The sequence below is a fragment of the Symsagittifera roscoffensis genome, chromosome 1 (assembly GCF_963678635.1).
Source record: "Symsagittifera roscoffensis chromosome 1, txSymRosc1.1, whole genome shotgun sequence".
Lineage (NCBI taxonomy): Eukaryota > Metazoa > Xenacoelomorpha > Acoela > Convolutidae > Symsagittifera > Symsagittifera roscoffensis.
The window spans coordinates 70,392,636-70,419,963 of record NC_087062.1 but is presented as its reverse complement, the minus strand read 5'-3'; the positions used below and the strand labels follow the sequence as shown (position 1 = coordinate 70,419,963).

The 27,328-nt window shown below is 32.4% G+C and overlaps 1 protein-coding gene across 1 annotated transcript in view; it reads right to left on the bottom strand.

Annotated features, from left to right (window-relative positions):
* Positions 1-205: 205 nt before the first annotated feature.
* The window catches only part of LOC134856964 (muscarinic acetylcholine receptor M1-like), an 80,992-nt gene continuing 53,869 nt past the window's right edge, over positions 206-27,328 (bottom strand). Inside the window, exons 7-8 of the mRNA XM_063873275.1 lie at positions 11,770-12,113; positions 206-491 (exon numbers count right to left, since the gene is read on the bottom strand). Of these exons, the coding sequence (XP_063729345.1) occupies positions 309-491; positions 11,770-12,113 (527 nt within the window). The 3' untranslated portion in view covers positions 206-308. The remainder of the gene's footprint in view (positions 492-11,769; positions 12,114-27,328) is intronic.

Genomic DNA, 27,328 nt, shown 5'->3' with positions numbered 1-27,328 from the left:
CTTGCTGTAATTAGGTTTTTCAGGGAGGCCCGGAGGATAAAACTTTTTGTTCTCGTTAAGCTTTATGAGCATTCTTTACTAATGCGTTTACCAATTTCTTTTTGGGAAAATTTCATTTCATTCTCATTAATTTAGCTTTTCCTGTCAATTGGTGAGAGATCTCAGGCTGGGAAATAAAATTTCAATTGAACAATTATAGGGAAATTTTTAATAAGTGTGCATTACCTTTATTGAATAGAGAGCTATTTGAGATTTTTTTCAAATACACTTTATCAAATTATAGAACTTTCAATCTAAAAAATGTTTTTTTACACATGAGGTGTGCGTAGCTTTGTGGGTTTCAGTTTGTGCAATTTGCGATTTTTTTGCATCTCTCTGTTAATTTTTCCGAATGAGAGAATTCGAATGAAGGTGTTTTTGAAGAGGGCGTTGGCAAATGCGTAGCAGAGAGGGTTCAGACCACTGTTGATGTAAGTCAGCAACCACGTGAACTGAAACAAGAATAGGAAATTCATTTTCAAAAAAGGAATCGAATAATAAAAAATACTGGATTAAAATATGTAATGAAGATCAGGAAAAAATGAGGAAACAATTGAAATCAGAAAAAAAAACAGAAAATATAATTATTATATATTAATATTTTTTTTCTGTTTTATCCTAGTTGTAGCGAATGGTGATAAATTGTGGGCAATTGAAGCACATTCACTCTCAAGAAAAGTTAGGACAGGTGTATTCGATTTCGATTCAAGTCAAAAACTTACAAGCTGATTGCGTTCAACAAAAATTGAGTACACCTTAAAAAATGGATCGAAAAGTTTATTTTCAAGATTATTCACGAAGTATAATTTGATTGTGAATTGCAGACTGAAAATCACAGTTTGGATTTTTGAATTTGCCGTGCTGATTTTCAACTTTTAAGCGTAAATCAAAAATCACGCAAAAATAGACTGGCCAATTTGATGAATGAAACAGTAATTGGATTTTTCTAATCTCCTCTAAATGTGCAAAAAGTTTTCAGAAATTGAGAAAAAATAGCGCTTTTAGTTTTCAGAAATATCGGATAGAAACAGTCTGACAAAAACGGGTAATTTTAAATCGAACAAAAAACAAAGAACTTGATTCTCACTTTTCAAATTGCTCTCAAATAAAGAGCACCTGCTAACAGGCTTGTAGCCTTATGGTGACCATTCGCGTCGGCGCTACCAAAATTGTACATGTATGATTAATAAGTTCTTAGATGTGTCGTTTTGTAAATCTATTTACGTTTTTTATATAGCGCCTTCAGTTTTCAAAAACATCTTAAATGTTGAACTTCTTAGTATAAAAACTGGCAAGCTTAAACTTGACGACAATCAACTTAGATGGAAGTATTAACAAAAATGGTCACAAATTTTGTACCAGAAAGCTAACGTTTTCGACGCAACCGTCACTGATAAAAACTTTAAAATAGCCATTTAAAAATTTTTTGACTTGAATGAAAAAAAGAAGCGCTTTATTTAAATTTTATTATTTATTTTGTTCCTGATTGCGTTCAACAAAAACTGAGTACACCTTAAAAAATGGATCGAAAAGTTTATTTTCAAGGTTATTTTGAAACTTTCTTAACAATTAGTTTTTTTTGCCCCTAAATAAGTGTCTCTCATATGCATTTGTTAATTCTTTAGAAATCGTTTACTGTATAAATTTCCGATTTCGAAAACTTGAAATTGCAAAAAATAATTTAACACTGATATTGATTTTATACTGCTGATTCAATAAACAAACTTCAGTGCGTAACATTTCTAGCGCAATTTGATCAAATAATTATATATCTTTTTAAAAATTAAAAATTCGTTTTTTGGAAAAATGAAAGGGCCGTGTTTAGAATGCATAGTTATTTGTAGACGAATGAGTAAAAATCAATAAAAGTAAAAACTCAGTAAGTTTGGGGTTGAAAATTCAATTATAGTTACCGACAATTCAACTAAGGTTTAGCTGCCTTTACTTCATTGCTGCTTTTTTGATAAATTATCAAGCAAGATCTACAAAAAAAGTCATAAGAAAGTCATTTAAATTTGAATATGAGCAATTTTTTTTCTTAAAAAATTGCTCTTACGCATCCGTGAACAACAATCAGTTGGTGATAGTTGTTTGCACTTAATCATAAGCTTCTCTGGGCTTTGTTTACAACTGAGGGTTTCCGCAATTTCCTCAGGCTGTTTATAGCCATTTGTAAGTTAGCCGACCTTGTGAATCAATACTGAATCATCGAAGAAACTGTATATGAAACATTTTTTTAATGAATTAGCGATAATTATCTAAATAGCTTTAACCCGGCTCGGAGGAGCAGTTAAACAGATCCTGTATCAGAAAAATATCCCTGGTTTGTTGAATTATTTTTGAAAATTTTTCAAACCGATAAAAGATAACTAAACAATAAAAGTTTATTTTTTTTACCGCTACCGTTTTCGTTTTTGTTCCGACTTGCGCTTCGAAACTAACGGAAGATTTGTGCTCGGGGTGGGTTTGCTTTATTAATATTTTTTTTCTGTTTTATCCTAGTTGTAGCGAATGGTGATAAATTGTGGGCAATTGAAGCACATTCACTCTCAAGAAAAGTTAGGACAGGTGTATTCGATTTCGATTCAAGTCAAAAACTTACAAGCTGATTGCGTTCAACAAAAATTGAGTACACCTTAAAAAATGGATCGAAAAGTTTATTTTCAAGATTATTCACGAAGTAAAATTTGATTGTGAATTGCAGACTGAAAATCACAGTTTGGAATTTTGAATTTGCCGTGCTGATTTTCAACTTTTAAGCGTAAATCAAAAATCACGCAAAAATAGACTGGCCAATTTGATGAATGAAACAGTAATTGGATTTTTCTAATCTCCTCTAAATGTGCAAAAAGTTTTCAGAAATTGAGAAAAAATAGCGCTTTTAGTTTTCAGAAATATCGGATAGAAACAGTCTGATAAAAACGGGTAATTTTAAATCGAACAAAAAACAAAAAACTTGGTTCTCACTTTTCAAATTGCTCTCAAATAAAGAGCACCTGCTAACAGGCTTGTAGCCTTATGGTGACCATTCGCGTCGGCGCTACCAAAATTGTACATGTATGATTAATAAGTTCTTAGATGTGTCGTTTTGTAAATCTATTTACGTTTTTTATATAGCGCCTTCAGTTTTCAAAAACATCTTAAATGTTGAACTTCTTAGTATAAAAACTGGCAAGCTTAAACTTGACGACAATCAACTTAGATGGAAGTATTAACAAAAATGGTCACAAATTTTGTACCAGAAAGCTAACGTTTTTGACGCAACCGTCACTGATAAAAACTTTAAAATAGCCATTTAAAAATTTTTTGACTTGAATGAAAAAAAGAAGCGCTTTATTTAAATTTTATTATTTATTTTGTTCCTGATTGCGTTCAACAAAAACTGAGTACACCTTAAAAAATGGATCGAAAAGTTTATTTTCAAGGTTATTTTGAAACTTTCTTAACAATTAGTTTTTTTTGCCCCTAAATAAGTGTCTCTCATATGCATTTGTTAATTCTTTAGAAATCGTTTACTGTATAAATTTCAGATTTCGAAAACTTGAAATTTCAAAAAATAATTTAACACTGATTTTGATTTTATACTGCTGATTCAATAAACAAACTTCAGTGCGTAACATTTCTAGCGCAATTTGATCAAATAATTATATATCTTTTTAAAAATTAAAAATTCGTTTTTTGGAAAAATGAAAGGGCCGTGTTTAGAATGCATAGTTATTTGTAGACGAATGAGTAAAAATCAATAAAAGTAAAAACTCAGTAAGTTTGGGGTTGAAAATTCAATTATAGTTACCGACAATTCAACTAAGGTTTAGCTGCCTTTACTTCATTGCTGCTTTTTTGATAAATTATCAAGCAAGATCTACAAAAAAAGTCATAAGAAAGTCATTTAAATTTGAATATGAGCAATTTTTTTTCTTAAAAAATTGCTCTTACGCATCCGTGAACAACAATCAGTTGGTGATAGTTGTTTGCACTTAATCATAAGCTTCTCTGGGCTTTGTTTACAACTGAGGGTTTCCGCAATTTCCTCAGGCTGTTTATAGCCATTTGTAAGTTAGCCGACCTTGTGAATCAATACTGAATCATCGAAGAAACTGTCTATGAAACATTTTTTTAATGAATTAGCGATAATTATCTAAATAGCTTTAACCCGGCTCGGAGGAGCAGTTAAACAGATCCTGTATCAGAAAAATATCCCTGGTTTGTTGAATTATTTTTGAAAATTTTTCAAACCGATAAAAGATAACTAAACAATAAAAGTTTATTTTTTTTACCGCTACCGTTTTCGTTTTTGTTCCGACTTGCGCTTCGAAAGTAACGGAAGATTTGTGCTCGGGGTGGGTTTGCTTTATTAATATTTTTTTTCTGTTTTATCCTAGTTGTAGCGAATGGTGATAAATTGTGGGCAATTGAAGCACATTCACTCTCAAGAAAAGTTAGGACAGGTGTATTCGATTTCGATTCAAGTCAAAAACTTACAAGCTGATTGCGTTCAACAAAAATTGAGTACACCTTAAAAAATGGATCGAAAAGTTTATTTTCAAGATTATTCACGAAGTAAAATTTGATTGTGAATTGCAGACTGAAAATCACAGTTTGGATTTTTGAATTTGCCGTGCTGATTTTCAACTTTTAAGCGTAAATCAAAAATCACGCAAAAATAGACTGGCCAATTTGATGAATGAAACAGTAATTGGATTTTTCTAATCTCCTCTAAATGTGCAAAAAGTTTTCAGAAATTGAGAAAAAATAGCGCGTTTAGTTTTCAGAAATATCGGATAGAAACAGTCTGATAAAAACGGGTAATTTTAAATCGAACAAAAAACAAAAAACTTGATTCTCACTTTTCAAATTGCTCTCAAATAAAGAGCACCTGCTAACAGGCTTGTAGCCTTATGGTGACCATTCGCGTCGGCGCTACCAAAATTGTACATGTATGATTAATAAGTTCTTAGATGTGTCGTTTTGTAAATCTATTTACGTTTTTTATATAGCGCCTTCAGTTTTCAAAAACATCTTAAATGTTGAACTTCTTAGTATAAAAACTGGCAAGCTTAAACTTGACGACAATCAACTTAGATGGAAGTATTAACAAAAATGGTCACAAATTTTGTACCAGAAAGCTAACGTTTTTGACGCAACCGTCACTGATAAAAACTTTAAAATAGCCATTTAAAAATTTTTTGACTTGAATGAAAAAAAGAAGCGCTTTATTTAAATTTTATTATTTATTTTGTTCCTGATTGCGTTCAACAAAAACTGAGTACACCTTAAAAAAAGGATCGAAAAGTTTATTTTCAAGGTTATTTTGAAACTTTCTTAACAATTAGTTTTTTTTGCCCCTAAATAAGTGTCTCTCATATGCATTTGTTAATTCTTTAGAAATCGTTTACTGTATAAATTTCAGATTTCGAAAACTTGAAATTTCAAAAAATAATTTAACACTGATATTGATTTTATACTGCTGATTCAATAAACAAACTTCAGTGCGTAACATTTCTAGCGCAATTTGATCAAATAATTATATATCTTTTTAAAAATTAAAAATTCGTTTTTTGGAAAAATGAAAGGGCCGTGTTTAGAATGCATAGTTATTTGTAGACGAATGAGTAAAAATCAATAAAAGTAAAAACTCAGTAAGTTTGGGGTTGAAAATTCAATTATAGTTACCGACAATTCAACTAAGGTTTAGCTGCCTTTACTTCATTGCTGCTTTTTTGATAAATTATCAAGCAAGATCTACAAAAAAAGTCATAAGAAAGTCATTTAAATTTGAATATGAGCAATTTTTTTTCTTAAAAAATTGCTCTTACGCATCCGTGAACAACAATCAGTTGGTGATAGTTGTTTGCACTTAATCATAAGCTTCTCTGGGCTTTGTTTACAACTGAGGGTTTCCGCAATTTCCTCAGGCTGTTTATAGCCATTTGTAAGTTAGGCGACCTTGTGAATCAATACTGAATCATCGAAGAAACTGTCTATGAAACATTTTTTTAATGAATTAGCGATAATTATCTAAATAGCTTTAACCCGGCTCGGAGGAGCAGTTAAACAGATCCTGTATCAGAAAAATATCCCTGGTTTGTTGAATTATTTTTGAAAATTTTTCAAACCGATAAAAGATAACTAAACAATAAAAGTTTATTTTTTTTACCGCTACCGTTTTCGTTTTTGTTCCGACTTGCGCTTCGAAACTAACGGAAGATTTGTGCTCGGGGTGGGTTTGCTTTATTAATATTTTTTTTCTGTTTTATCCTAGTTGTAGCGAATGGTGATAAATTGTGGGCAATTGAAGCACATTCACTCTCAAGAAAAGTTAGGACAGGTGTATTCGATTTCGATTCAAGTCAAAAACTTACAAGCTGATTGCGTTCAACAAAAATTGAGTACACCTTAAAAAATGGATCGAAAAGTTTATTTTCAAGATTATTCACGAAGTAAAATTTGATTGTGAATTGCAGACTGAAAATCACAGTTTGGAATTTTGAATTTGCCGTGCTGATTTTCAACTTTTAAGCGTAAATCAAAAATCACGCAAAAATAGACTGGCCAATTTGATGAATGAAACAGTAATTGGATTTTTCTAATCTCCTCTAAATGTGCAAAAAGTTTTCAGAAATTGAGAAAAAATAGCGCTTTTAGTTTTCAGAAATATCGGATAGAAACAGTCTGATAAAAACGGGTAATTTTAAATCGAACAAAAAACAAAAAACTTGATTCTCACTTTTCAAATTGCTCTCAAATAAAGAGCACCTGCTAACAGGCTTGTAGCCTTATGGTGACCATTCGCGTCGGCGCTACCAAAATTGTACATGTATGATTAATAAGTTCTTAGATGTGTCGTTTTGTAAATCTATTTACGTTTTTTATATAGCGCCTTCAGTTTTCAAAAACATCTTAAATGTTGAACTTCTTAGTATAAAAACTGGCAAGCTTAAACTTGACGACAATCAACTTAGATGGAAGTATTAACAAAAATGGTCACAAATTTTGTACCAGAAAGCTAACGTTTTCGACGCAACCGTCACTGATAAAAACTTTAAAATATCCATTTAAAAATTTTTTGACTTAAATGAAAAAAAGAAGCGCTTTATTTAAATTTTATTATTTATTTTGTTCCTGATTGCGTTCAACAAAAACTGAGTACACCTTAAAAAATGGATCGAAAAGTTTATTTTCAAGGTTATTTTGAAACTTTCTTAACAATTAGTTTTTTCTGCCCCTAAATAAGTGTCTCTCATATGCATTTGTTAATTCTTTAGAAATCGTTTACTGTATAAATTTCAGATTTCGAAAACTTGAAATTTCAAAAAATAATTTAACACTGATATTGATTTTATACTGCTGATTCAATAAACAAACTTCAGTGCGTAACATTTCTAGCGCAATTTGATCAAATAATTATATATCTTTTTAAAAATTAAAAATTCGTTTTTTGGAAAAATGAAAGGGCCGTGTTTAGAATGCATAGTTATTTGTAGACGAATGAGTAAAAATCAATAAAAGTAAAAACTCAGTAAGTTTGGGGTTGAAAATTCAATTATAGTTACCGACAATTCAACTAAGGTTTAGCTGCCTTTACTTCATTGCTGCTTTTTTGATAAATTATCAAGCAAGATCTACAAAAAAGTCATAAGAAAGTCATTTAAATTTGAATATGAGCAATTTTTTTTCTTAAAAAATTGCTCTTACGCATCCGTGAACAACAATCAGTTGGTGATAGTTGTTTGCACTTAATCATAAGCTTCTCTGGGCTTTGTTTACAACTGAGGGTTTCCGCAATTTCCTCAGGCTGTTTATAGCCATTTGTAAGTTAGCCGACCTTGTGAATCAATACTGAATCATCGAAGAAACTGTCTATGAAACATTTTTTTAATGAATTAGCGATAATTATCTAAATAGCTTTAACCCGGCTCGGAGGAGCAGTTAAACAGATCCTGTATCAGAAAAATATCCCTGGTTTGTTGAATTATTTTTGAAAATTTTTCAAACCGATAAAAGATAACTAAACAATAAAAGTTTATTTTTTTTACCGCTACCGTTTTCGTTTTTGTTCCGACTTGCGCTTCGAAAGTAACGGAAGATTTGTGCTCGGGGTGGGTTTGCTTTATTAATATTTTTTTTCTGTTTTATCCTAGTTGTAGCGAATGGTGATAAATTGTGGGCAATTGAAGCACATTCACTCTCAAGAAAAGTTAGGACAGGTGTATTCGATTTCGATTCAAGTCAAAAACTTACAAGCTGATTGCGTTCAACAAAAATTGAGTACACCTTAAAAAATGGATCGAAAAGTTTATTTTCAAGATTATTCACGAAGTAAAATTCGATTGTGAATTGCAGACTGAAAATCACAGTTTGGATTTTTGAATTTGCCGTGCTGATTTTCAACTTTTAAGCGTAAATCAAAAATCACGCAAAAATAGACTGGCCAATTTGATGAATGAAACAGTAATTGGATTTTTCTAATCTCCTCTAAATGTGCAAAAAGTTTTCAGAAATTGAGAAAAAATAGCGCTTTTAGTTTTCAGAAATATCGGATAGAAACAGTCTGATAAAAACGGGTAATTTTAAATCGAACAAAAAACAAAAAACTTGGTTCTCACTTTTCAAATTGCTCTCAAATAAAGAGCACCTGCTAACAGGCTTGTAGCCTTATGGTGACCATTCGCGTCGGCGCTACCAAAATTGTACATGTATGATTAATAAGTTCTTAGATGTGTCGTTTTGTAAATCTATTTACGTTTTTTATATAGCGCCTTCAGTTTTCAAAAACATCTTAAATGTTGAACTTCTTAGTATAAAAACTGGCAAGCTTAAACTTGACGACAATCAACTTAGATGGAAGTATTAACAAAAATGGTCACAAATTTTGTACCAGAAAGCTAACGTTTTTGACGCAACCGTCACTGATAAAAACTTTAAAATAGCCATTTAAAAATTTTTTGACTTGAATGAAAAAAAGAAGCGCTTTATTTAAATTTTATTATTTATTTTGTTCCTGATTGCGTTCAACAAAAACTGAGTACACCTTAAAAAATGGATCGAAAAGTTTATTTTCAAGGTTATTTTGAAACTTTCTTAACAATTAGTTTTTTTTGCCCCTAAATAAGTGTCTCTCATATGCATTTGTTAATTCTTTAGAAATCGTTTACTGTATAAATTTCAGATTTCGAAAACTTGAAATTTCAAAAAATAATTTAACACTGATTTTGATTTTATACTGCTGATTCAATAAACAAACTTCAGTGCGTAACATTTCTAGCGCAATTTGATCAAATAATTATATATCTTTTTAAAAATTAAAAATTCGTTTTTTGGAAAAATGAAAGGGCCGTGTTTAGAATGCATAGTTATTTGTAGACGAATGAGTAAAAATCAATAAAAGTAAAAACTCAGTAAGTTTGGGGTTGAAAATTCAATTATAGTTACCGACAATTCAACTAAGGTTTAGCTGCCTTTACTTCATTGCTGCTTTTTTGATAAATTATCAAGCAAGATCTACAAAAAAAGTCATAAGAAAGTCATTTAAATTTGAATATGAGCAATTTTTTTTCTTAAAAAATTGCTCTTACGCATCCGTGAACAACAATCAGTTGGTGATAGTTGTTTGCACTTAATCATAAGCTTCTCTGTGCTTTGTTTACAACTGAGGGTTTCCGCAATTTCCTCAGGCTGTTTATAGCCATTTGTAAGTTAGCCGACCTTGTGAATCAATACTGAATCATCGAAGAAACTGTCTATGAAACATTTTTTTAATGAATTAGCGATAATTATCTAAATAGCTTTAACCCGGCTCGGAGGAGCAGTTAAACAGATCCTGTATCAGAAAAATATCCCTGGTTTGTTGAATTATTTTTGAAAATTTTTCAAACCGATAAAAGATAACTAAACAATAAAAGTTTATTTTTTTTACCGCTACCGTTTTCGTTTTTGTTCCGACTTGCGCTTCGAAAGTAACGGAAGATTTGTGCTCGGGGTGGGTTTGCTTTTTTTTTCTTCAGACAAATTTCGACTTTTTGACCAGCTATTTCTGACGGAATTTTTTTTTTCATTCAAAAGGTACTGTTGTCCTGAGCTTAAATTTGAAAAGATATATTTTACCTGTGATTATTTTTCGTAAAGTTATGGGGGTTTTCAGATTGCCATTTTGGCCAATATGGGACAATGAACGCGCGATAAATTCAATTATTATCCGCCTAATGTTATCGGGAATCATTTTGTATCAACAAAGCCATTAACAAGTAGAATGGTTTAAATGCAGAGAAGATCTAGGAGTAGATAAATAGATATATATTTTTTTAATTTCACGGTCTAATCGATGGAAAGAAATTTTAGAATCGACAACACAACTAGTGAAATGAATCAACCATTCAATTATAAGTAAGCTGAGTTTTGTCATCTAGCTTTTTTATTGATTTGAAATTTTTTGATCAAGTTTTTGTTCCGACTTTCGTTACGAAAGTAAAGGAATGTTTGTGCATGGTGTAGGTTTTTTTCTTCTTCAGACAAATTTCGAATTTTTAACGAGCTGTTTTTGACGGAATTTTGTTATAACATTCAAAACATATTGTTGTCTTGAGCTTAAATTTGAAAAATCATTTCACCTGTGATCAATTTTTGTAAAAATATGAGGCTTCAAAAATTGCTATTTTGGCCATTTTGGGACAATTAATGCGCGATATATTTCGCGCTATTAACGCGTAAGCGGAGATTTAATCCGTCTTAGAAATTGTTCCAAATTGGTGGAAAGGAGCTTATATGCCATAATTGATTTGTTACAAGGAGCGAAATCTATCCTTTTGTACTTTATATGGCGAGTGGGGGGATGATTTTCACAAAAAAACCTCAAATCTTAGAGAAAAAAAATATCATTTTTTTATTACTTTTAATTTTTTAATTACTGCTCCATTGACTTTAAAAGGCAGTCGGAACATTCAGGGCTTCGCCCTGATACGAGCAGATTTGTCTTGGTTTGCGTTTGATCTTTTTGTCAGCTTACTGGTTAAACCTTAAATGAAATATTTTAAACTGTAGTGTTATTGTAAAATGGAAAAAAAACTGAAAAACTGGACAATAATTTTTCAATTTTTCAAATATGTGTCTAATTGTTTTTGTTTTTTCAAGGTCGGATTTCTTCAAATAAAGCAAACCTTTTTGAACTATTTTATCGAATATCGAAAAAAGCACGTTGCCAGTAAGGCGGTTGAGTTTTTTTTACTAGCCTTGCAGGGAATAAAACCAGCACCCAGTCCTTTTGAAGCCTATTAAAAGACACTGAATTTTAGAACACAGGCAAATTTGCCCTGATCAAAAAGAAATACAAAAATCGGTTTTTTCGCATTAAGAAATCAACACAGAAGTTTTTTTTAAATTTAGTTATCAGTGTAAAGATGAACTTAAATATCCGACAATAAGTGATTCGATAAAGATGAACTTAAATATCCGACAATAAGTGATTCGATAATATCCGACAATAAAATTTAATCTTTGTTAGAAGGATAAAAATCAAAAACATCAATCTAGAGACCTGCACAACTAAAATTTTATCTTTTTTTCAAGAGTATTTTGAAGATTTTCGACGGTGTAAACAAGTTGGAACCTGCGACATGATTTGAGTAGTTAAATTCAGATAATGAAAATTGCATAAAGACCCTTTCGATAAAAAATTTGATACCAAACTAGTAATTTCAGTTCTTAATCGTAACTGTTTTGTTTTTCTACTATTACCTGATATACATGATAGTTGACTGTCTTTGGACCCCAAAATCCATTGATTATTTCCGCAATGTTCCAGGGAGTCCAACAAATTATGAACGCCCCCAATAAAAAGGTCAGAGTTTTCATCGCTTTTCGGTCATTGACCTTGTGGTTCATCAGTTTCTGCTGTGAAGTGTTGCTTGAATTTGAGAATCGCTTAATTGTGCTTCGCGGGATGAGGCTTGAAATGAGGTTGAATTTGGGTTGATTTCCTTGCTCGCATTTTTTTACGTTTCCGTTCTCCCCCTCCTCCTCCGCCTCTTCCTCGGTTGGGGTGACCACAATTGCAGGATTGCTACCACAGTTCTCGTGTCCTTAAAAAAAACCAAACCCATTGTTAGTTCTGCAAATAGAGAGGATGATGTGCGGTTTGTGATCAAGTTAAAATTAACCCTGTCCAGATAACAATTAAAAATCTCCTTACCGAGGATGAGTTATTGAAATATCTAAAAAATCTGATCGTGGGGAGTTCAAAGGGCTCTTTTTCCCTTATTCGCAAGTGGGGGGATGAAAAAGAGCAGTTTCAGGATGATTTCTTATAGTACGAGATAAAAATTAAATATTATGACTTAAAAACTATCCGACAGTAAAACAATTGATTTTATTACAGCAAGACTTGATTAAACAAACTGCCATGCTTCCGCGGATGTGGGATAGCTTTTATGTTTTTTATATAGGATTAAAATTAAAATTACATATGATAATAACTTTTAAACATCTGTTAGCTATTGCTTGGACGTACTGAACTTTTGTTCAACTGAAATTTCTGATTCTCTCAATAAAAAAAATAACCATCTCATTCAAACGTTTCTGATACTTAAATCGTTTTAGTTACCATCTTCTTTTCGAGTAACACGAAATTTCGCAAGGAAAAACACAACTCGTAAAGAAGACAACTTGTATAAATTAGCAATTCCGGCAAATCGCAAAACGCGATAACTCGCAATAAGCTCGTAAGATAATCCTTTAATTACCTCTCAACTAAGACCCGTAACACCCACTAAAAATCGGAAAACGAATCTTGATCTTTGAAGATGAAAAATAAAAGGAAGTTCGAATATTTAAAAGTTTTTTTTTGTCAAGTATTTATTCTACATGCTGTCACAAACAACTGCTCCCTCCCAATGGTTTACTTTCTGTCACAGTAAAAAAACTCAACAGCAGGCTCAACAAGCTTTACGGCTGTTACGTGAACTAACCCGCTATTAGAGCCGAAATTGCTATTGATTTCAAACAAGCAGCCAATTCTGCCTTCAAATCGGAATACCCCCCTGGCGTCTGTAAAAAGGAGTGTTTCATTGTGCGCAGGCAAAAAAACAAATAGGACTGGGGGTTGAGACAAGAAAAGAACTAAGAAGGAAAACGAAATCCTTTACTGCTGTGGCTCTCAATCGTCAATGCGACTTGAAGTTGGCATAAGAAGCTCTGTACTCGACAGCAACTGAGAATGAACAGCTCCGGCGTTATTTCGTTCATTTCAAATAAAACGTGGGTGACGGAATAAATATATAGAACTCTACGAACATATCCAAATTTCCATCCAGCTATACGGAATCAGTGCAGCATGCGATGAATGGAAATCAGCAAACCAACAATCCGGTCGAAGGATGGCATAGAGTTTTTCAGTTTTGGAATGGTTTATGCGCAACCAATTGTATCAAAATTTATTCAGCGAATGAGGTAGGAGCACAGTTTAACCAAAAATGGCCTGATTTGGTGTTAACCCTGAGATACGCCCTATAAATTTTGTAAATATGCACAATTGCGACAAAACTTATCAAAACCTCTTAAAACTATCATAACAAGACCTTTCATATAGCTTTTTTGTTTAACTTTGATCTGTAAAATTCCTTTATATCAATGAATATTTGCCGCCTTAAGGTGCTGAACTCATGATTTGTTAAGAAGAGTCAATTGATGTCCGTTTTTGATTTTTAGGATTTAACAATGTCCACCTTGCTCGAAATCAACGCTTCAGAATCTATTCTGCAAAAGTGGAAAAAACTTAATGTCTCTTTGAATAGTAAAAAGGATACAAAACAATTTGCATTCAGAAAGTTCCAGTTTTTTTGTCATATGACTGAGCTCCAATGTTTTTTCCGATCAATAACTTTCGATGACAAGCCTTTTTTTGATAGATTAGTTTCAGAATTTATTATTGCTTGTTGTTAATTATATTTAGGGAAAAAGTGATTTCTTTGTACCAAATTTGCATCCCATTATATGACCTAATAAGTTATTGAAAAAAGTTTCAGCAAGATCATCGTTTATTTTCCGAAAACCCCAAAGAGAAAACATTTCATTTTAACTGTTTGGAAACTTGATTAGATTGGAGTGAAGTAGATTTTATAAAAAAAATTTCCTGGGCTATTCAAATGTTTATCAAATATTTGGTCGTCAGTTTAATACAAAAAATTAAAAACAGAAAGATTCGTGGAAATAGTTTACCTAAAAACATTTTGTGGTAAAATTGGACAATTGAATAACTAGTAAAACGGAGCAGAATCTATTTTTGTTAATAAAAATTGAAATTGTTATTAGATTATAAAGTAAAACTCTAAATTTTATTGAAATTGTCCGTTATAATGTAAAGTAGCATCTACTTAACAATATCTCTCCTATGGTTTTTACTAGAAAAACTGCACACCTATACAAAACGGTAAATTAGCACTAGAGCGTTTCATGGAAAATGCGTGTTTTGCTGCTTTCTGATTGGTCGAAAATTGGTTGCGCTGATTCAGTCTACTTAACAATCTCCCTTCCTTTCTTGAAGCGCGGGGGAGGAATTGTTAGGTAAAATCAAAAAAGTTGTTGTCCTGAGCTCAAATATAAAAACAAATTTCACGAGTGATCAACTTTTATAAAACTATAGGCGTTGCAACATTGCCGATTTCCGACAGTCAGTTAACGCACCATATGTTTAGTGAAAGCGGAGATTTGACCCATTTTGGGAATCGTTCCAAACTGAATTAAGCCACGCTTTTTGGCTTGTTCAATACTTTGCCAAATTTGCCCAATAAAGCGTTTATATGGATGATTTCAAAAAACACTTTCTAAAAATTTTGTTTTTTTTTAACATTTGTTTTCTGAGGTTTTCATCAATATTTGAAAGCAACACTTCTCCTTGGATCCTAAAATGAAGTCGGGACATTTAAGGGCTTCGACCTGATACAAGCAGTCTTGTTTAGCTCATATATGAAAACTTAAAGTATCAACAAGACTGCTTATATCAAGGCTTAGACCAGGATGTTCCGACTGAATTTGAATTACTAACGGGTATTTTAAAATAAAATAGTTAATGAAGTTTCCAAAAAAACTGGAAAAATTTCAATTTTGTTGAGATTTTTTCGAAAATGATCCTCCACAAGGTGATATGTTTTTATAAAAGCATAGTTTTAAATTGATCAATTGACATGCATCAATGCAATTTGGAACTATTTCTTATATGCTTACGTGTTAATAGCAGGAAATTTATCGCACGTTTATTGTCCGAAAATGGGCAAATTGGCAATCTTAAAATCCCCATATCTTTACTCAAAAAAACAAAGATGATAAAATTTTTAATTTGAGCTGAACACAACAAAATCTTTCGACTAATATAAAAAATTTTTGTCAAAATTGCTACTGAAAGAGTCGAAAATTGTCTGAAGAAAAAAACCAACCCAAAAAATAATCCGTCATTTTCTTCAGAAATAGTCGGAACAAAAAATTGTGTTTGAAACATCGTTACTGAAGCTTGAATTAGAGTTATTCCAATCAATTTATATAGATATAAGCGAGATTCTGGCATTGTGATTAGTGCGTAACACAATCTTTCAACTATCGGAATTGTTTTTTTTGTAATTGCCAGGTTCTATTTAAATTGCAGTTATTGTTTTCAGCAGTTTTTTTTTAAAATACACAAGTCGTCACAAGTACTAATCGGCTTAGCTACAGAACTTGAAAGTGTCCACTTAGTGGCTACTGTCTCTAACAACCGCCTCTACAGCCTTTTTAAAGAGCCAAGAAACCATGATTCAGCCACTTTTACAAAAATTTAGGACAAGCAATTTTCAAATCTGAGCTCGATTGCAATCCTTTTTTAGGCCAATTGGTTGATTCCGTGAAATTAAATTATTGTTCCGAATATTTTTTGGGAGAAAACTACGCAATATTTGTGCTCGAGGTGTATTTTTTTCTCTACACAAAGTTTTGAACTCGTAATTTTGACTGAACTTGTTATATCATTGGAAAAGTATTGCTGTCCTGAGATCACCTGTGTTCATTTTCTGTAAACTTATGGTGGTTTGAAAAGTTTGGTTGATTTAAGACTTTGCAAAATATATCACTTTGTATTTTACCTAACGTGTGAAGGATGATCTTCATAAAGATACTTCTTTTTCCTTTTTTTGGAATTTTCATCCATTTTTCTCCATAGCTCTTAAATGCAGTGAGAAAATTCAGAGCTTCGCGCTGATATGAGCAGTCTTGATTCAATTTGTCATTCAGGGCTCTCAATAAATCTAGGTCTTTTTGTAAATCTCAAATTAAAAGAGTAGGAATTAAAATGCTCATAGGTGGGTTTTTCAAATTCTATACATTCCAAAACTTTGATTTTAACGAGGCGTGAAAGTATTAGAGATGCACTGTTAAACTATTTTGGGTGGAATAAAGTAGAAAAATTGAAAACAGTAGCCGATTAAGGGGGCGACTTTAGGGCTCCCATTTTTGATTGAGCGATCCTAAACCTTTCAGTGATTATATAGTAATTTTGAGGGGAGAGAGCGCGCCAGAAAAAAAGAAATTTTTATAAGCCTTTCCAAAAAAATTTTAAACTGCTTTTCTGTGTATTTTTTTCAAATCTTGCGTGCGGCACAAAAAAGTTGGTTTCAATTGGGCTAATTGGAGTCACAGAGTTTGTCAACCTAATTGTTGATTAGTTTTTTGGAAATCCGTCCACCCGTCCCCCTCCAGAAAATAGTAGATTTGAAATTACAAAACTCAAGTTAGTTTGTCAAAAAAACCCGAGCCCGATATGATAAAAGGAAATCGGGACATTTAAGGGCTTCGACCTGATACAAGCAGTCTTGTTGAGCTCATATATGAAAACTTAAAGTAACAACAAGACCGCTTATATCAAGGCATAGACGATGATGTTCCGACTGAATTTGAATTACTAACGGGTAGTTTAAATTAAAATAGTTAATGAAGTTTTCAAAAAAAATGGAAAAAATGCAATTTTGTTGAGATTTTTTCGAAAATGGTCCTCCACAAGGTGATATGTTTTATATAAGCAAAGTTTTAAATTGATCAATTGACATGCATCAATGCAATTTGGAACAATTTTTTATATGCTTACGTGTTAATAGCAGGAAATTTATTGCTCGTTTATTGTCCGAAAATGGGCAAATAGGCAATCTTAGAATCCCCATATCTTTACTCAAAAAAAAAGAAAGATGATGATTTTTTTTTTAATTTGAGCTGAACACAACAATATCTTTCGACTAATATAAAAAATTTTGTCAAAATTGCTCCTGAAGGAGTCGAAAATTGTCTGAAGAAAAAAACCACCCCAAAAAATAATCCGTCATTTTCTTCAGAAATAGTCGGAACAAAATATTGTGATTGAAACATCGTTACTGAAGCTTGAATTAGAGTTATTCCAGTCAATTTATATAAAAATAAGCAAGCTTCTGGCATTGTCGTTAGTGCGTAACACAATCTTTCAACTATCGGAATTGTTTTTTTTGTAATTGCCAGGTTTTATCTAAATTGCATTTATTGTTTTCAGCAGTTTTCTTTTTAAAAGTACACAAGTCGTCACAAGTACTAATCGGCTTAGCTACAGAACTTGAAAGTGTCCACTTAGTGGCTACTGTCTCTAACAACCGCCTCTACAGCCTTTTTAAAGAGCCAAGAAACCATGATTCAGCCACTTTTACAAAAATTTAGGACAAGCAATTTTCAAATCTGAGCTCGATTGCAATCCTTTTTTAGGCCAATTGGTTGATTCCGTGAAATTAAATTATTGTTCCGAATCTTTTTTGGGAGAAAATAAGGGAATATCTGTGCTCGAGGTGTATTTTTTTCTCTACACAAAGTTTTGAACTCGTAATTTTGACTGAATTTGTTATATCATTGGAAAAGTATTGCTGTCCTGAGATCACCTGCGTTCATTTTCTGTAAACTTATGGTGGTTTGAAAAGTGTGGTTGATTTAAGACTTTGCAATGTATATCACTTTGTATTTTACCTAACGTGTGAGGGATGATCTTCAAAAAGATACTTCTTTTTCCTTTTTTTGGAATTTTCATCCATTTTTCTCCATCTCTTAAATGCAGTGAGAAAATTCAGAGCTTCGCGCTGATATGAGCAGTCTTGATTCAATTTGTCATTCACGGCTTTCAATAAATCTAGGTCTTTTTGAAAATCTCAAATTAAAAGATTAGGAATTAAAATGCTCCTAGGTGATTTTTTCAAATTCTATATATTTCAAAACTTTGATTTGAACGAGGCGTGAAAGTATTAGAGATGCACTGTTAAATTATTTTGGGTGGAATAAAGTAGAAAAATCGAAAACAGTAGCCGATTAAGGGGCGACTTTAGGGCTTCCATTTTTGACTGAGCGATCCTAAACCTTTCAGTGATTATATAGTAATTTTGAGGGGGGAGAGCGCGCCAGAAAAAAGAAATTTTTATGAGCCTTTCCAAAAAAAATTTAAAATGCTTTTCTGTGCATTTTTTTTCAAATCTTGCCTGCGGCACAAAAAAAATGGTTTAAATTAGGCTAATTGGAGTCACAGAGTTTGTCAACCTAATTTTGGATTGGTTTTTTGGAAATCCGTCCTCCCATCCCCCTCCAGAAAATAGTCGATTTGAAATTACAAAACTCCAAGTTAGTTTGTCAAAAAACCCGAGCCCGATTTGAGCTTTTTTAAAACCAGCAGTGCCAAATTTAAAGATTATCGACCAAGCCAACGGACTGTTGGAAAAAAGTCCAACGTTAAACTTATACATAAATGGCCTCAAAGCAATTCAGGAGCAATTTTTTTGGCAGTTTTTCGACTGAATTTGAGACAAAATTTGAGAAAATTGGGTTATTCTTAAAAGTTTTTGCTCCACTTTGAGTACAATTCACTTTTTAAACTAGAAACCGATCATTTTTTTTGCTATCACGTTTAAAAATTTGAGAGCATTTGGCTTACCTCCTTAGGAATGTACTTGAATTCAACTAAAAAAGCGCATACATATCTAAGGGCTTTCATATGTTCATTTTAAGGTATGGTTGCACTTCTTTAGTTAAAGGAGCATTGTAAGACTTTCCTTGAAAAAAAATTAGCACGACCTATATAAAAGTCTGAACTATGTTCAGTGACTTTCAATCAGAGCAAACCCACTGTCGTTTTTTGAAACCTAAGTAAAAACTAAACAAAACGTAAGACCTTAATTTTGCAATTTTTTTCTTTTTATAGTATAAAGCAAAGTTTACCGATTGAAAAATGTAAGAAGATTAAAGAATTTCCGTAATATATATGAAAAAACGCCAATTATGCGGTTATCAATTTTAACGTGTATTATCGGCTCTTTTTCACTTTTCCCGGCTTTTCTTTTTTTTCATTTTTTAATTGTTTTACCCATTAGTATGGCTTAGTGCACAAAAGCGAAAAAACATATCTTCCAATTGTAAGTTTGTTCACCCTGCCAAATTTCCTTGCATTATACAGGGTTGATTCAACTTAAACTGGTGCAATTTAATTTTGGGAAACGCTAAGAATTATAAAAACTAGCGAATTAATTGATAAGAAACTTGTATTAGAAGAAGCCTCTGACACAGCCCATTGAATTTTCAGAAAGATGAAATCTCCAAAACTGTGTTTAAGAGAATACTTTTTTACTTGATAGACCAAGAAAGTCCTTTTTATTATATAAAACTGATAACCTTTGCTTAAAAACAAACTTAAGACGGTTTCTACCCGTTTTTGACAATTTTATCCTTCTGAAACGTTGTAGGGCTGTGTAAGAGGCTTCTTCTAAAACAATTGTTTATCAATTCACTTCGTAGCATAAGCGTAATTCTTAGTTAACTAAGAAAAACGTATATGAACCATTTTGACGTTAAATTTGGGTTCCAAATTTCCCAAAAATATATTACACTATAATAATTCTGTGGTGAAAATCCAAACAATTTTCATTTTTTGTTCTCTTCTTTTGTATCTTATCTCAAGCCAATTTAAAATTGCGTTAAAACATTTCTATGCTGAACGTTTTGTACGTTTAATTTAAATCAGCATTGAAGCAAAGTTGAAATAGTTTTTTAAAACTGAAATCGAAACGTGAAAGGGAAAAGTGAAATTTTCCAGGAGTTATTTTCGTTAACAAATTTTTTGTTTTTCTGTTCTTTTAGTTCAAAGAAGCCTAGAAAAACAACTGGCGCTTCAACCTTCAATCAACGTGGACATATAAACAATTTACTGGTTTGTGTCAATTCTTAAATCAAGGTGTTTTCAACATGGCGCAAAAAAAACCATCATATCCCGTAGTTTTTTTAACACTACATAAGATGGATGGGAGCTATATGATACTCTAAATGACATAAACATAATAAAAAACGCCTTGCAAACAATTTTTGAGATATTCAGTCAAAATTTCATAGTTTTTTATTGGGAATTTATGATTATAATTTCTATCAGTGTGTTCATATTTCATAAATTGAGTCCACTCTGACTTTTTTATTTAACAAGCTTAAAGTAGGCTGAACATCCGTGAACCACAACGCTGTCTGGAAATTTTATCTTAATTATTTGCCGAGCAGGAAAAATTCATCTAGGCTAGTATTGCTTCTGTATATGCTCCGATTGTATATTTTCTACACTGAACTTGCTTTGGGGGCTGTATATATTAGGCGAACTGAAAAGTGTTAAACTTAGGCGAAAACTTTGATAATAAAAGTGTATATTTTATCAAAAATCCCCCTAACTTTCCAGACGACATTGACAAGAAGCGTTTAAAGAAAACAAAGCGGTTTGTCGATTCAAGGTCGCCGGTGGACGCGCTACGCGGCGATAACCGGCTCTAATTTTCGTAAAGAGTCCTACCCTATGTTGGCAAGCTCGCAATACAATGGCGCGACTGCAGCGGTAACTATTTTTTCGTTGATTAGCTGTTTCAATAATATTACGTGTATTTGTATGTAGCAATGGAATGACTTAAGTAATCACATACAGTTTTTGCTAAAAAGTACACTTTTTCAATCAAAATTTTCGCCTTATTTTAACACTTTTATTTTCGCCTAATATAGTTTTTGCCTAAAACAGCCGCCCCCGAGCTTTGGGATTTCAAAAGAATTGCTTTGGAGAAAGAGCATGAATGCTTAATTCTAAACATCTGTGAAAAGTTTATGAGGCTTATTCTCCACAGTTGATCCTTTTTATAGTCTAATTTTCCCAGTTTTGAAAATGTTTGCCTGGAACTCCCGTCGGTTTAATTTCCTGTCGACTGAATAACCAACCTTACTCCTTCCCTGCTATATATTTTTTTTCTAAAAAACAACGATGTTTCTTGGACATCGGCATTTTCCACAGATTTACCAACTGTTTTGACCAACACTTTTTTGACCTTATTGAGATAACTTATTCAATAAAAATCTATCATAGAACATTTAATAGCAGCTTCGAAACATGAAACCAAAAGGTAACAAGGATACGTGGTTGCTGTACTATTAGCCTAGAAGGTTCCGACCAAAGGCAAAATTCACAATTTTGTGCAAGTGCGCTACTCGTGACTAGCTAAAACAAAATACGAAACCAAAACCAAAGTAATATCCTTTTCAATTTTTTTTTCAAATCATTGCAGTTGTTGTACATGGGGTAACTCAAGTTTAGCTCAAAACAAAGTATCAATGGCTTCATTAACGCAAAAGCTTATAACAAAATCTTTCACAATTAATAAAGCAACATGAAGAGTAATATGAAAACAAACACTTTCTAACTATTTTTTCTAGAAACTGAGCAAAATTTTTGGAAATTTTTGAATATCGATCAAATCACAACTATAAAAAGGTTGGTATGCTTATACTAGAAAAAAAAGAGCTCGCGTGCAAAATTTCAATAATTGTAGTACCTGGCAACATTCATATAGCTTTAAGAAAAACTTTTACTGGTACTCAGTTGAAAAAAATGAAAAATATGACCTTTCCTCTGCTAGTATCATAAAAAATTCATTTAGAAGTTTTTCAACAAACATTTCAAACTTTTGAAAAATTTCCCATCAGAAGACAATTAATAGATCCCTTTTGGATATAATTTTGCAATGGTATGCTGGAGTACTATTACCGGGGAGAACTAAGTCTTTTTTATTTTTATGTTAACTCTCAATTAAATTTTGTAAACTCGTTAACTGATACCTGATTACAGCCTTTAGTTTTAATAGCTTAAATGGAGGACCATTAAAAATAATATAGCCTTTATCGAGAAAAGGTTTGCTAATCGAAAGAAAGTCAACCCCATTTTATTGACTAAGAACGTTTCAGTAACGTCGATTTTAATGGGGGTGTTGTCCCAATCGTCTATCCTTTAATTTTACCCATCTAATCAGTGGCGGATTTAGGGGGGAGAGGGGCAGGGGCTGACGCTCAAGCCTCAGGAATTTGACCCCCTGCCGACCCAAAGGGTTCCCCTTTTTACTATTCTGAGATATCCATTTTTGGCTGAATGACCTTAAAACTTTTTTAAAGACGTCTGTGGCGCCATTGTTTTTTAAAACAAACTTTGAGGGGGGATGGCGCGCCAAAAAAACGCGATTTATTGGTCGAAATTTTCCAAAAAGGGCCTAAAAACGCTTTTTTTGGCCTTTTTTTTTAAAAAAAAATTGACTGCGGCGCAGAAAATTTGGTCAACTTAGGGTCTTTATAGTGGTTTGGGAGAGCTCAGAAAATTAATTCGGTCGACCTAAAAAAAAAAGTGGACAAATTTTTTTTTTGAAAATCCTCCCCCTCCCCCTCGAGAAGTTCCTAGATCCGCGCCTGCATCTAATGGAACTGAACTGCAAAAGAGTCGTATGCATAGGTCACTGTATACCAAATTTTAGCTTTTTTGCCCTTTTCTTTTGTTAGTTTTGACCCAACTTCAAACTTTTTGAAATAAGACCTGCATGTAGAGGCGGATTAAGGGCAGGAAGAGGGTGGATGTTCCCTCTTAGGCACTATTTTAAGACATTTCAGGACATATATTTTTTGTAAATAGCATCCCCCCCCCGCCGTCGAGAAAATCCTAGATCCGCGTCTTACTGCAGGTAAAAGTCTCCATCACCTATTTTTGCCGTAGAGCTGTTTTTTATCCATTTTTTACTTGTATTTTTTTCATCTGTTTGATTTTTGTTGGTTTATACCAAAAACAGTGGTTTTTGTGTTTTTGGGAGTCCAAACCGCTATGACACTGTAAAAATCATAGAAATCGTTTGGCCCGTGTTAATAAATTTGAGAGTTCATTTCCTTTTTGAAACCGGATGAAATATCAGACCCCTTTTGAAAAGATAAACAATTTTGAGCAAATGAGTTTTATATTTGCGCCTCTCCCCTTGCACCCTTGACTTAAATTCTGATAAAAAACTTTCTATCTAAGGTTAACGTAAACAGGATGTCTTGTAACCAATCTGGTTGATGACTTTTCCAAAAAAATAGCCGTGGAGAGAAGTAATCAAAGCTCTATTGAAGTTACCTTTCTACGCACTTGAGTCTATGCGTCTTTATTGAACATGTAATATTTATGGAAAGATTAGGTTCCAAATACCGATTCATTTCATAATATCGATTGATTCATCGAGTAGTTCTAAATGATGCCCATTCAACGGCACTCTTTCATGAATCTTCAAAAGGTTGTTTTTCTTATTGTAACCAGCACCCTTAAAAACAGGGTAAAAACAATGTCTGTCTTTTGAACCATATCAAAATATGTCTACCGGTCTAAACCAGATAAAAACACATCCCATTTACCATTCATAAAGTACTAAAGATAGGCGGAATCTTGTTTTTAGGCAAGAGAGCGGTAGGGTTTTAATTACAGAAAGGGGATGTCGCAACATGAGTTAATATCAACTAAGTACCACCCATTTTGCCCACGTGTCAGAAACACGTCCAGAACAAATTAGTCTAAGCTATAAACTTACCCTTGTAGTTTGGTACCATTTGCTATTTTTAACTTGTTTCTTAATTGTGGAAATCTGAACTAAAAATCTCAAAACTCCCAGGTTTATTGGAATCTTACGATAAAATTCTATTAATCGTAAGCACCATAACTTAATGGTTTTGAGCTTAGGAGATTGACATTGGTTACCTTATCATTTTTGACAAAGATTTGAGTTGCACACTAGTTTTGCGGAGGTAAAACTATCAGAGCGTCTCTTAACTAAAAGAAAAACAGGATACTGCCCTGTAGTTCTTATTTTTTCAGTTAATCAATATGGATCTGATTCTTTTTTGGAGCCAATTAATTGTTGAACTAATTGCTTATTGTTCAAAAAGCATAAAACCAAACAGCCTCAGGATCGAAATAATGACCACCGTAGTCGCGCCAAAAGTTGCGGTTACCAAAGTTGCGGGTTTGGGTTTTTCACGAAAATCAGCGCGCGTACAAACCCACCGGAGACTTTTAGCCGAGATAAACGAAACAGTAGTCTTTGATCACTGAAACAATTTTTTGTACAAAGCGACCACTTTTTTTGGTAAAAACGGAACTGGTTTATTATTCTGGTACTTAAGAATACACATCGGAAAGTATTCTGAACGCAAAAAGCAGTCTCCGGTTTGCAATTTTAAGATATAGATGATTCACAAAAGCTCTCAATTAATCAATGCCCTTCAAACTGTCCGAAACTGGATAATTTTATCACTTTTTTTCCATCGGTTGTATGAATAGTGAATTCTGACTGAATGACAAAATTTGTAAAAACGGGTTGCCCGAGTTCAATACTCTTCGGAGCCGAACTTAAATATGTTTACAAGGATAGCCAGTTGCTATGTAAGTATCACAGAATGTTCCGACCATAGTCTTCATGACTCTACCATTTTTTTTTTCAATTGGTGTAGCTTTTTCTGCCTGGAATGATTAAGTGATCTGACGTGAACAATATTTTAGGCATATTCGACAGTCATATTAAAAGAGGCAAACAAAACAATGGTTTTTGAAAAAAAAATATTGGGAAAACGAAACAGAAATTTAAAAAAAAATACAATACTTTTTCTAATTTTTTGTTTGAAGGAAATCTCAAACTTTTTGAAATTTTGATTCCCAAAATAGCACTAAAAAATCCAAACACTAAATTTACTCAAGAAAAATTTAAAAAATGAGCATAATAAATTTTCAAACAACTTTTCTCAACTCAATTTTTCTCAAAAAATTCTTTCAAAATTGCTAATCACAAATCGCAAATTCAAATCACAAGTGAAAGGGCTTTAAAATGATGTATCACTCAAATCTTTCCGATGATTAATTGTTGTAGCTGATTTTTTGTGAAAAAAAAAGAAAAAAACTACAACACATCCAAATAAAAAATTCCTCCCCATTTTTGAACGGTCAGAACAACAAACTGTCTGCATTGGACTTGTGTTCGCCCGCATACAAGTTTAGGGCCATATAATTGATTATAACACATGATTTTGTCATTTTTGTCAATTATGTTTGATTATAATACCAAAACTAATGGTACAAAGAAGTTTTAATCGATTGATTAGTAAAAACTGATTTATCGATTTTTATTATGATTTATTGGTTATTAAAATTAAGATAATTTATTGTATATTGATATGTAGACACATAAATTGGTTAAAATTAGTTTGAAAAACAAAACAATTTGAATCATATATAATTTTTATTATAAATGAAAAAGTTATTTTGTTTGCCAAAATTTCACCACAACAAAAGTTTATTCTAGTTTTATACTATGCGTTCTTTTTTCGTCAATAACAAGATCTCTAAAATCAAATAGTCTTGTCACGCTTTGGTATATCAGAACACAGTTTCCTACCACGAAACAAAATTGTTAAAGAGATCCATTCATAGTAAATGAATATTCCGCGCGGTAGGTGAAAAGGAACTCAAATAAACCAAGAAACTTAATAATTGAGCTGATATATTGGTGAATCAAAAAACTAAAAATGTGCACCATGAATCAATTTTGGTTGTCAAAAAGTGAAAATAATTTAAAAACTTCAATACAACTTGAATTGATTGGAAAACTGCTACATTATATTTTCTGATTTTCACATACACCAACGCCTGTGAAAAGCAATTCAAGCGCAAGTTCGAAGACAATATGGGTAAACAAAAGAAATCATTTTTAGTTATGATCACTTTAAATGAAGTTTTTGTGCATAACAAATAAACTATAGTTTATGGTAAAAAAAATTGAGTTTAATTGTAAAGAAATACAGATCTTCTAAATCAAGATTTTAGTCGAACAAGCTTTGATAAATTAGTTTCAATTTTTCTCAAAGAGAGAGATTAATATTGATTATTATTTGATTAGATTTGATTAGATTTTCTCAGTTTTAGTAAGACTGGTACTGAAATCAAAATTTTATAGTGCCGGATTATTTGTAGTGCCGGATTATTCGCCACGTGAATGGTATACAACAAGCAGTTTCGACAGACTCGTGTTAGGTTACTATAGTGGTGTGCATACTTGGCTCGGGTGGTGTGCACACATGCCGATCGAGCAATCAAACCCCCAAGGGGCCAAAATTTTGTAAAAATGGTCTGCAAAAAATCACCCCAAGCAAATATATTCTTCACTTTCTTCAAAACTCGGAATAATTAGTTACTAAAGTTGTTTTCGCATCGGACCAAGCTTAAATCTTTCACCTTAAATTGATTTTGGAGAAAGAACGTGATTTTGGTTCGAGGCCTGAATTTCCCCTCAATAACAGCCCAGCAGTTTAAAGGAAGCGCTGAACTGATTTTACCAAACTTAAATGATAGTGAGCGAGATCTTAACTTCGCCTACTTAAAGGGGTTTTGGTAATTTGATCTTTTGAATCAGTTGCTGAGGAGCTAACAGACTTAACAAACTAAGTTTGATCTGATTTTTTTCATTTGACAGCAAAAAAATTTTTTAAATTAAAATAAAAGTGATCAAATTTGCACTTTCAACTGACTATGAGTTTTCTAACCGTTTTATACTAAACATACATTGCAGATTTTTAGTCAATTATAATTTTAAAAAGGTTAAATTGCTTGGTTTTGAGGCCGCTCAATCTTAAAAATTTTTGAGCCTCTTAAGAGCCACTCTCGGTCATAGGGCATCTATTGTTCAGTATTCGCATTGGTCGGAACTCAGTTCGGAGGTTCTAAGTTTTTTCAAAAAGACGTTGGATAAAAACAATAACGAATGCTTGAAATTCAATTTCAAGAAGAGCCAATTGCTGCGCAGCAAAAATGAAAATGTTTTGCTAGAAAAGATAGGTAAAACGCTTCGAATTTTTTTAAAAAATTTTTTGTAAATTGAAATTGTGATAGGAGATAGCAGAATAATCTTTGAATCACTGCGAGAATGGAAAG